At 37.5% G+C, this 12,500-nt stretch overlaps 1 protein-coding gene across 1 annotated transcript in view; it reads left to right on the plus strand.

The window, feature by feature from the left end:
• Cadps2 (Ca++-dependent secretion activator 2) overlaps positions 1–12,500 on the plus strand; it is a 436,304-nt gene that overhangs the window by 1,513 nt on the left and 422,291 nt on the right. The window contains exon 2 of the mRNA XM_013019914.1: positions 3–185. Coding sequence (XP_012875368.1) covers positions 3–185 — 183 coding nt within the window. The remainder of the gene's footprint in view (positions 1–2; positions 186–12,500) is intronic.

Raw genomic sequence — 12,500 nt, forward strand, 5'->3', positions numbered from 1 at the left:
CCGCGGCCAGACCCGTGAGCCCCAGCCCCTCGGTGCTCAGCGAGGGCAGGGACGAGTCCGAGCGGCAGCTGCACGAGGAGCAGGAGCGGAGGATCCGCCTGCAGCTGTACGTGTTCGTGGTGAGGTGCATCGCGTACCCCTTCAACGCCAAGCAGCCCACCGACATGGCCCGGAGGCAGCAGAAGGTGAGTGGCGGGCTCCGGCCGCCTCCCCGCCTTCCTTCCTCCCCGGGGCTTCTCTCCTACCGCAGCTCTCTCTGGGCAGGGGCGGGGGACGGGGGGCGGAGAAGAGGGGGCTGTACCTGTCCCGGCGTCCTGTTTGCAAAAACGCCCCTCGTTAGTGCATTTAGCCTGCTCCGGAGGGAGGCCGCCCGGGGAACGTCTTTTTCCCTCCTCTGGCCAGGAGTTGTCACCTTCACCTTCACCCAAGCCCGAAGCCCCACCGACAGACAGACAGACAGACAGACCGACTGGCAGACAGACAGACCGACAGACAGCGCCGGCAGGCGGCCCTGCAGTAGTTGCACCAGGGCAAGGCTGGGCTGTTGCCGGATTCCAATACAACTAACTCCCATCAACTTTAATATCTAACGGGCCAGGGGTACATTTCTGTCCCCCGGCCTGGTGATAATCAGTGCTAGAACTGGGGCTTTGCCATAGGTCAAAAGGAGCTCGTAGCTAGGCGAAACAGGTGGTGGCTGGGCACTTTCCTTCTGCCACTTAGGGAGAAAGCTTCACTAGGCTCACAGGGCTTGAAATTACTCTGGGTGGCTTAAGAAAATAAAAAAAGTTAAAACATGAGGTTTCCAGGATTGCCACACAGCTAGCACATAGAATCCAAACACTGAAGAAGGTTTGAGTGGAGGGAGATGAGTGAGTGATTCTTGGCCTGAGCAGGCCCATTACTGATTTTTGTAAAACGATGCGTTTGTGCAAAGGTTTCCATTCGGCTTTTTTTTTTTTTTCTTTCCACCAAGAGGTAAGGAGTTTTTGTCAGCCTTTAAAATAAGACCCTGGGGTCTGATGTTCTGAAGCAGAGAAAGGTACTGCCTTAAATTGCCCTAACTGAATAAATGTTTACAATGGAAACTGTCTGGGAAGCCTTCTTAATAGAACTCTGAACCTGGAAGGTTCTGAAGACATTTCTTAGAGTGTGGTGAGAGAGAGCCACCGAGGTTGTAGTTTGCTCAAGGCAGTACACAGTTACATGCCCAGTTTTACTCATTTTCTGAAATAGCAATCAGTTTGTGAGGTGAAAGATGTCCCTATAACACCCTTGATCCCACTTAGAAGCTTGGTGTGTAAATACTGTGCATATTTAATGCATACGGCTTATTGGATTTGGGAATAAATATACACCTCCAAAACTGCCTATAGTACTATATTATATACTTTCAAGAAGGTAGATCGTATTTGAAGGCTTCTCCCCAACTTTTAAAAAACAAGTACCAAACTGAGCAGCTATTTTGGAATCGTTCATTCTCTCAAGGAAAGTATATGTGTTGGGGGGAGGGGCGCAGGAGGGGCAGTATTCCTCTGTACCTGAAGGCTAATCACAGATCTGGTAGGTAAATCTGAGTGGATCTCACAGCAGAATGTTAGAACAAGAAGAGAACCAACCAGCTCTAGCTTGTTGGAGGACAGAAATAGGTCAGAATTGCATTTCCCAGTTCCATACTGTTTGGCATGATTGAAGCCACCATTCCTCAGGTCAGGGTTGAATGCCTTGAGGTGTTTTCATAAAACCAAATGTCCTCAGTCCTCCTCTGTTTGTGTTGCGTCTGTTCCCAGGCAGTCACCCATTACATCTTCTGACCTCTAACACAAGCAACTCTCAACTCCAGTAGTCATTCTTAACTCCTTTGTACTGTAGTAAGAGCCCATAAAACCATATACATAGCATCCAGTGCCCAGTTTTACCTTTCATATTCCATTTAAGCTTCAATTTTAGTGTGCTAAGTGTAGAAATAATTTTGGTGAGCTCAGGAAGCTATTTCTATATGGAATATTATCCTTGGAGATACTGTTGCAACAAGTCATTTAGTTGTAGAGTAAATGGTTCCTGTAATGTGTTAGTAGGGACTCTCTGGTTGTTCAGTAGTGCAGCTCTCTCTGACTCCTCTTGTTTAAACAGAATGTTTGTTTCACCAGAAGTTATTTGAATTGGCAAACAGGTGTGTTCACAATACAGCTGAGGAAACTACAGATACAACCTCACCCAGGCCTTTCCAGAACAATTCCAAACTTAAAGAATGATGGAAAACATTATGTATTCTGTGCAAAATTATTTGGCATGCTTAGACACTTTCATCGTTGAGAGCACCAAGCATAATCAGATGAACTTTGGAAATAGTTTTTGGTTCTTATTAAAGGAGAGATAGTATAACAACTTAAGTATTTGTTCAAAAAGGCTCCTCTACATTTTTTAATTCTTTAAGAACATGCTGCGTGCTAAAGGGAACTGCAGAAATTCTTGGCAGTCAGATTTCCTCCTAGGACAAAATGAAATGGGAATTTAACTATGTTCATGTGAATTTGATGCACAAGCCAATAATTAATGCCAAAAACTTACTTTAAGTCTTGATTATACAGTGGGTTATATAAAAGAAGTAACAGGATAATTGCAAAATCACTAATCCATTGTATATTTTTATTCGTTATCTTCAAGTAGTCAGACACCCAGTAGAAAGATTTAATAGCTTAAATTGTTTGTCATTGAAATGCTGCTTACTCTCTCCTCTCAACTTGGAGAAATTAGAGACTCAGAGATCTGAAAGAGTTCTTATTTTGTAAATGAAGAAAATTAATCACTGAGATAAAGAGCTTGTACCCTTGAGGCTGGAACTCAGGTTTCTCATCAAAATCTTTTCACTGTCAGGGCTTTTTATGAATCACAGCAGAGACACAGTGCTGCTTATTTTTAATTTTTTTTCACATGGCTAAAATAAGTGAAAGCTAGTAAAAGAGTGTGTCCATGAACTGTCTGAGAATGCTTAATAGCATTGGCATTTCTTTGCTTTGGAGTAGGAGTATTTCAACTCACAGTAGTAACAGTGGTCGTATGCTAGACAGCCCCTCTGATTAACTATTAATGATATACAACAAATCCTGCAAGTGAATACAGGCTAGACACACTGACAGAACACTGTACCAGGCAATCATATCACCTAAGTGAACATTCCTTCAGATACACATAAAACAGGAATGTAATGGGTAGCCATCATAGAATGATTTCAGGAGTAAATGGTACTTCGCCCCCACCATAGCTTCTCATGCCAATTTATTTAGAGTGCCTGTATACCATCCTAGCACTAATAACGGTGATATTATTGGATGATAATAAATCAGTAAAGGGTGGGACCAGTGTTGAAAACTGTAACATAGCAAGTAAATCAGGAGTAGTTAACAAAGGTAATTGTCAAATTTTGGAAGTCCTTGAGAACCCAGATGTAATTAAGACTCTGGGCAATTGGAAGGTATGGATGGATACTATGGCAAGTGTAACAGTGAATGTAGAAAATGTTAAAGTGTTAAAAGTATATTCATTCCCAGAGTGTGTTTACAGACTGTGGGTCTAAGTACCTAGTTATATTTATGGTACATATGACTTAAAGTGCTGTTCGGTAGGTTGGTAGTAATTTCTCTGTCATTTTTTGCCTTTCTTATTAGTAAAATTCAGATGCTGAAAAGAAGCCAACTGTTATTCATTTTTTAATAAGAAGTAATGAAGAGGGAATTGCAGTGATTAAAATTGTACCCGATAACTCAAATTATGATTCATACATGCACGCGTTCTTTGTATTTCTATGTGTATTGTCATTGATATTTACTAAATAAACATTTTTGTGTAATCCTTCAGCCTTTTATAATTTCCTTGATTATTCTAAGTTTGAGAAAGATATACATACAAATAATTCCGTGATACTGCATATAATTCTTAGATAAGTCTGACATGCAGGAATGCATGTAAGGAAATACTATCAAGTGAGATCATGGGAAGAGGGGTTTTTGCCTTCCATTGTCTCATTTGAATGTTTGTTTAGAGATAGAGCATCTTTTAATCTGAAAATTCCAAATCCTAAGCGCTTCAAAGTCTCAAAAGCTTTTAATGTTGGTAAATGGAAAATTCTACAACTGACTTCACCTGAGCTGGGACAGTCAAACCATAGACACAGTAAAAATACTGTGTAAAATTACCTTCAGCCTGTATGTATAATATATATATATATGTATACACACACACACACACACACACACACACACATATATGAATGTTTTATGTTTAGACTTGGATCCTATTCCAAGGTCTCTCGCCTATATATGAAAATCCTCCAAAATTAAACAAAACTTAAATCAAGAACTTTTGGTCCCAAGAATTTCAAAATGATGGAAATTCAAGCTGTATATTAAAGTGGACACTTGTATCTTCCTTTGGAAAGACAGCACTTTCTGTTTTTTAATTATATACTTTTTAATCTTCTTGCTACTTCCATGATCCCCAAGTTCAGGAAAAGAACCATTTTTATTAGAATGAGCTACAGATTTGCAAAGATTGCAAATCACTTTTCTTATGATAAGGGCTACACTGTGCCTAAGTGCTATGTTGCCCTACATTTAGAGACTAGCGATAGAGCTGTGGCCCAGGACTGTATATTCTTAACATTGTGCATGGTATATAAGAACTTAGTACACATATGTTGGATACAGGGAAGTCTGAGGTTTAGCTCATACCTCAAATTATTAGATACAGGGTGAAAGAAGGCTAAAGGTCAAGTTAGAAGTTCTTCCATCCAGTCTTCTGTGGAAACGTGTTCCTAGACACATGTGAGACCTCCACAGCTTATCCTAGCCTTGTGGAGCAAATCATAAAAGTAGAAATACCTGCTGGTATGTGACTTCAAAGAAACTTCCCATTGTCATCACTAAATCCCAGAGACGAGTAAACAGTGTGAAAGCTCTATGGTATATCTTGCTATTTTTACCTCCAGATTGCCAAGAGATTCGTTGATATACTCCTTGGGGGTTGGTACCTTAGGGTGCAAATACAGGATAAGTTACATAGTTTGTTGCTTTTAATGATAGGAAATACCTTGTCCTCTTTGAGTAAGAAACCACACGTTAAAGGAAAACCTTAGTCTGGACTTAAAATGGTACCTAGAAAAATGCATGTTGCTTCAGCTGCTTCATCTAACCCGCCAAGGGTGTCCTGAGACCACAGCACTTAATTTGATGGAATGAGTTGTGCTAATGAAAACACAAACAGAGTGAGTTCTTGGCTTCTTCCTTTCAAAAGTGAAGTGTGTTATTTTGATATGTGATGACTGCTTAGAAATGTGAAATCAAATGTTGTCCTTGTCTCTCTTTTGTGTCTTTGTTTTGCTTTTCATGGAAAGATCTTACAAAATCAGTAACTCAGTTTGTAAGGCCATTAAAGATGTTTAGGGAAAGTAGCATTGTGGCTCAAAGTGGTAGAGGACTAGCCTTGAGCAAAAGAGCTCAAAAACAAGTGTCCAGGCTCTGAGTTCAAGCCCCATGACTGACAAAAAAAATAACATTAAAAAAATTAAAAGCCAAAGTGAGGAAGCTGGCTGCCAGGTTCTAAAGTACAGGAATTTGGAATGGAAAAAACAAAACAAAACCATCTTATTAGGTGTCATTTGCTGTGAGATAGGCCATTTTGGGGAGATTGTACTGCTTTATATGCATTTCACATTAATTGACACTTGTTTTTGATTAGCAAGTAAGATGTAGGTTACATACTACTATTTCTGTTTAAAGGTAATTGAAAACCTTATGATTATAAATCGTAGCCATGTCAATTGAATAAATGATGAGCCCTAGAATTTGAAGAATATCCAAGTATCAAACTGTGAAATTGTCATTCCCACATCTTTTAACATTTTATGTGATGTTGACTGAATTTAGGTTACCTATAGAGTTTTATATGATTTCCTTTCTTAAGGACAATCTATGATCCTTACCTTTGGCTGCACATTACAATCACCTGGAGAGCTTTAAAAAATCCCATTATCCAGGTTGTATTCTAGACTAATTAAATCTGTCTCTTGGGGTGTAGTCTTAAAGCTCCCCAAGTGATTTCCTTGTACAACCAAGGTTGAGATCTATTCTAAAGAGAAGCTACAGGAAAGAAAAATGGCTGATTTTCACCTAGCCAAGGTGAAAAGTATTTGCAAGGTATAAGTGAGGTATTAGATAATTAAAGGGCCATTCTATGGTAAGAAAAGGAAATGATACTCTAAGCAATGAAGAATAGGAGATCTAAATAAAATAATAGAATTGCTTGAGGCAGTACCGTGGTGATGCTGGGGCATATGTATTTAGACTTTTAAAAGGTTCTTAATTATGTGATATCTTGGAGGCAATGAACTGTAAGTTAATTAATTAATTAGTTAATTAATTACCTGTAAATTAATTGCAGTTGTAATCCATTCATTCTAAAAGCACAGGTAGATCATTTTGTTAGCTACAACAGAAGATACATACTGGACACTGAGTATAAGTATGAATGTTGCTCTCTGTTCAAAAGTCAGCTGTAGAAAGGAAAATATTGTGAAATCTCCAAGTTGGGATCTAACACTAAGTAATGCCTACCTGTAGAATCACTTTAACAAGTCTTATGCGTGTTTTCTGGGCAGAATGTTGCCACCCTGTATGAAGTTGTAATGTATGTACATTTGTCAAAAAGTAAATTTTAAATGGGACACTGGTAGCTCACGCCTATATTCCTAGCAAATCAAAGGCTAAAAGCAAAATGATCCTGATTCAAGGCCAGCTCCATCAGAATAGTTGAGAGAGTCTATCCAGAAGATAATCAAAGCCAGGCTAGAAGTGAGGCTTAAGTGGTAAAGCATTAACCTAGCAACTCCGAGGTCTCAGTTCAAACCCACTACCACCTTCAAAAGGAAAATTTTCTAAGGCATTCTCAAATAATTGTCTTAAGAAAGACCAGAGCATGTTGACATTTCCTCACCAGCACTAAGAATGTAACTTCTTATGGAGGTAGCAAGGAATAGCCTGTTTTCCTAAAGTTGAATTAACAAATTGAATTAAAAAGTTAATTGCATTTGGGAGCTTACTGCTATGGAAAGCATCACTGATTTTCTGCTGTAGGAACATTCTAACAAAACACTGTAAACTTGGTAATTTGAATTTAGGCATTTTATAACATTCAAGTTGATAATGAATTTTCACAATGGAGATATTACTGGGTATAGGGTGTGAATGACTAAAAGGCTATCATTGTCAGTCTAATAGTGGAAATGATAGTTAATATGTTATTTTCTAGGTGATTGTGAAGATGAGTTTTGTGTGTGCATGTGTGTGTGTGTCCGTCCGTGTCCTAATATCCTTTTCTAGTTTTTCTTCTGAGATTTTGCTTTTACTGCCTATTGATAATCTCCATCTTGAAGTTAGTGTTACATTGTGGAGGATGTTTTTATTTTCTAATAGCTGAAATGAACTTAATTTACTTCTCTTTTAACTGATTAGGGGATCAGATGTCTCTGTGTGTGTGTGTGTGTGTGTGTGTGTGTGGTATGTGTGAAAATGACATTTTTCTCCTTCTGAGATTTTTCTATGCTTACTATTGATAATATGTTTTTTTATTGTGAAAATACTGTACAGAGGGGTTACAATTACATGGGCAAGATAATGAGTACATTTCTTATCAAGCATTGTAGCCTCCTCCTTTGTTTCCCCTTCCCATCCTTCCCCCCGCCCCCCACCCAATCCTTGCCCTCCACAAACTATACCAACATCAAATACAGTGAAAGCAGGGGTTATACTGTGGGAGAGGGACATACAAAGCAACAAAGAAATAATCTTATAAATGTGTTAGAAACAATCGCATGAAAGAAAAAAACATTAGAATACATATCTTAGGGTTCATTTCCCTAACATCAACTTACCTGACCTTTTCTGCTTGACTCAGACATATACTAGTTATTGCAAATAAGGGAAACCATGGGACCTATGTTTCTTTGGGCCTGGCTTACTTCACTTAATCTAATTTTTTCCAAGCCTTTCCATTTCCTAACAAATGGGGCAATGTCATTCTTTCTGATGGAGGCATAGAATTCCATTGTGTATATATACCTCATTTTCTTGAGCCATTCATCTACTGAGGGGCATCTAGGTTGGTTCCATATCTTTGCTATAGTAAATAATGCTGCAATAAACATAGTCGTGCTGGTAACTTTAGTGTGGTCTTGTTTGTGACCATTTGGGTAAATGCCCAAAAGTGGGATTGCTGGGTCATAGGGGAGCTCTATGTGGAGTCTTTTGAGGAACCTCCATACTGCTTTCCAAAGTGGTTGAAAAAGTTTACACTCCCACCAACAATGCAGTAAGGTTCCCTTCTGTCCACATCCCCTCCAGCATCTGTTGTTATTAGAGTTCTTGATTTTAGCCATTCTAACTGGAGTGAGGTGGTATCTCATGTTGTTTTGATTTGCATTTCTTTTATGGCTAGGGAGGTTGAGCATTTCTTCATGTGTCTATTGACCATCCTTCTTTCCTCTTCAGAGAAGTTTAAGTCTTTAGCCCACTTATTTATTGGGCAGTTGTTTCTTTGAAGATTTGTTGTTGCGGGATTTAATTTTTTGAGTTCCAGGTATATTTTAGATATGAGACCCTTGTCTATTGTATGGCTAGTGATGATCTCCCAATCCTTGGGCTTTCTATTGATCTTGCTACCTATGTCCTTTGCCACACAGAAGCTCTGCAATTTCATGCAATCTCATTTGTCCAACCTTTCTTTGATTTGTTGTGTTTCTGCGTCTCTATTAAGAAAATTTCAGCCTGTGCCAACAAGACCTAGGGTTTCTCCTATTCCATCCTGTAATGTTTTCAGAGTGTCTGCTTTGACTCTGAGGTCTTTGATCCATTTGGAGTTGATTCTGGTACAGGTGATATATAAGGATCTAGCTTTTTTAGTTTTCTACAAGTGATTAACCAATTTTGCCAGCACCATTTACTGAAGAGGTTGTCTTTCTTCCATTCTATTTTTTTTTAGCTCCCTTATCGAAGATTAGATGGCTATAGGCCTGTAGGTTCGTTTCTGGGTTTTCAATTCAATTCTATTGGTCCTGAGGTCTGTTCTTGTGCCAGTACCAAGCTGTTTTGATTACTATGGCTTTATAGTAGAGTTTGAAATTTGGTATTGATATTCTTCTAGCACTGTTCTTTCCGTTGAGGATCGTTTTTGCTATTCGGGATCTTTTATTGTTGCATATGAATTTTTGGATTGCCTCTTCTATTTCCTTGAAGAATGAGGTTGGAATTTTGATAGGAATCGCATTGAATTTTTAGATAGCCTTGGGAAGTATTGCCATTTTTACCATGTTGATCTTTCTAATCCAGGAGCATGGGAGTTTTTGCCACTTTCTGAGTTCTGTTTTGATTTCCTTTTTCAAGTTTTTCAATTTTTCATCATAGAGGTTCTTCACTTCTTTGGTTAAGTTAGTTCCTAGGTATGTTATTTTTTGTGGGGCTATTACGAATGGAGTTGCTTTCCTAATTTCAGCCACACTTTTCTCATTGTTGGCATACAGAAAAGCTATTGATTTTTAAGGGTTAATTTCATACCCTGCTACTTTGCCAAAGTTTTGAATCAGCTTGAGTAATTTGGGAGTAGAGTCTATGGGATTCTTTAAATACAAGATCAAGTCATCTGCAAAGACTATTGATAATATGTTAAGGGTAGTGTTTCTTTGTGGAGGAAGTTTTTAATTCATTTGTCTTTCATTTTGTTTCTAGATATGCTATCACTTAAATTTTCATAACTTGTCCCTCACTTATGATCTCAAACAAGTACCCATCTGGAATGAAATCTTGAGGTGAGGAGTTGAATCTCTTTTCCCTACAAATAGCTAAGGAATTGATGTAGCCTATCCTTTTTGTTATGTCTTACTTTCATTAAGCTTTAGTTACATTATTGTGTCTTCTGTTAATTCAACTATTTTCTGAGCCCCTGAAATGTGAGTTTCTACTTCCCAGTGTTCTTTGGACATGTCATTTCAGCTATTGGATTGGTAAAGATAGCCTTTAAATCATTTAGACCCTTTGCCCCAGTAACATTTCACTGTAAAAATTCATTGCCAACCTGAGGGTTATAAAAAAATATTCAAACCATCAAATTTACAAAGTTATGTGAAAATGTTCCTAGGCACAAAGTAGAGTCTCGGTACTTTTTTTTAAAGGAAGCTCCCAGTTGCAACCTGTGACTATAAACGAATAAACAATTCAGTTTGAGGAAAACACAGTCATTCCTTGCAGTCCCCTTAAGGAACGTTAGAATAATTTATATGTAATTTGTGTGTATGTATCTTTCTTTTTGCATCCATTTCTGGGTTATATATTTTAATACATTAATCTAGTTTTTTCCCCTGTTGACAATACTGTATAATTTTGAGTGATGATAATACATATTTTATTATATGTTAATAATTTATAATAATAATTTCTCATGGACTTAGTTACCTCTTCTTTTTCAAACATTCCTTGCTGTTATCATTCTTCCTTTTCCTTTCTCATCTTAAAGATCCTTGCTGAGCCCTTGCTGCTTCATGTGTTAAGTGGGAGAATGATCTAATAAAATTGTTTTTGTGATTACATTAAATCATATGATGTGACCCTCACAGCGCAGTACTTAATACACACGCATACTCCACTTTAAATCGTGTCATTTAATTTTAATTTTCAATTTAATTAAGCCTGTTTGGAAAACAGATATTATTACTATATTGAGTCCTTTGGAAGCACAGTATATCTCTTCACTGAGTTTAGATGCTTATGTTTTGAAATTAATTTTTTACAGTTTTCATCTTTATTTTTGAGACTTTTTATTTTATTATTCTCTTCACATCCAGTCTTTATAATCTATCCAACTATGGATTTATTAGCAAGCTTTAATTTTTTTATAACAGGTCATATTGATTATACTGGTGGTACATAATCTGTTTGCATAGTATTAATTCTTTTAGATTTTCTACATAGATGGTTGAATTGTGTCCCTTATGGATGGGTTCTGTTCCTATCCAGTAGCCATCCCTTTTCTATGTTACATGGTACAATACTGGTACTAGTTACCAACATGTTTGTCTCTTGGTTTTACCTCTACTGGAGATTACTTTCAATACTCAACAGTGGTTACTAGAAAGGATTGTAAGATAAATATTCTTTCTTGTTTAAACAATTGTCATTTTATTTTTATGAAACCAGGGATTATTGATGAATGCTAACAAAATTTGTTTCTTTTTCTGATGAGTAGAGATGATTAATTTACTAATGTGTCAGATTTATTGAAGTTTCTTTTATTAAAGTGTGAGATCTCATAGAATTCTTGATTTTTTGTGGAGGTTTGTTCTACTGGGATTTCAGTTCAGGACTTTATATTTGCCATGGAGGTGCTCTACCACTTGAGCCATACCTCTAGCCTTTTTGTGTCTTAGTTATTTTTCATATGCGGTCTCACATTTGTATCTGGGCTAACCTGGTTCTCAAACTCTTATTTATACTTTCTAGATAGCTAAGATGACAATACTATGGTGACTAGCTTTTTATAAGTTGAGATCCAATCTTCCATGCTTTTTTGCCTAGACTGGCCTTGAAGTGAGATCCTCCCAGTCTCTGCCTCCCAAATAGCCAGAATTACAAATTTAAGCCACAGTCTGAATTGTTACTTGGATTTTTGAATGAATTTTCCCATCAAATTTCATACTTTTAAAACCTATCTTAAATTTTGTACAATGGGGAAAAACAAAGGAGAGGATAACAATGCTCAATAGGAAATGTACTCATTAACCACCCATGTAACTTTAACCCATTTTTTACAATAAAAAAATATACAGAGAAAAGAACTATTGATTAAAATGTTCAGATCTCTTGTTTTCACAAACTTATCAGTTAACTTTATAAATTCGGTTTCATAAATCAACAACCAGTAGTAGTGTATGTCTTTGTTTCTTTCTTTTTTCTTTTTCTTTTTAAGGGGGCTAAGGTCAGTGGGAATTAAGAGAGTAATTTATTCCCCTGATTCTTTGGTTCAGATGCTTACTTTATTTTGTGTTATGTGATGAGATAATGAAAAAATATAAATCTATGAACTTACCTCTCACTCTCAGTTTAGTTTAGCATTTGTCTGTGTGCTTCATTGTCACATTCATTTTTTATTGTTGTTGTTGTTGTTGGTGGTGGTGGTGGTGGTGGTGGTGGTTGTGGTGGTCTCCATGGGCTTGAACTCAGGGCCTAGGCAGTATCCTTGAGTTATACCATATTGAACCATAGCACAACTTCTAGTTTTCTGGTGATTAACTGTAGATAAGAGTCTCATGCACTTTCTTGCCTGGGCTGGGTTTCAACCTCAATCCTCTGATCTCAGCCTTTGGAGTACCTAGGATTACAGGAGTTAGCCACTGGTACCTGGTTCATGAAACATTATTTATTTAAGCCTTTTATGTTATTTCAGCTGTTTATTCTTTT

The sequence above is a fragment of the Dipodomys ordii genome, unplaced genomic scaffold (genome assembly GCF_000151885.1).
Source record: "Dipodomys ordii isolate 6190 unplaced genomic scaffold, Dord_2.0 Scaffold48, whole genome shotgun sequence".
Taxonomy (NCBI): Eukaryota; Metazoa; Chordata; class Mammalia; order Rodentia; family Heteromyidae; genus Dipodomys; species Dipodomys ordii.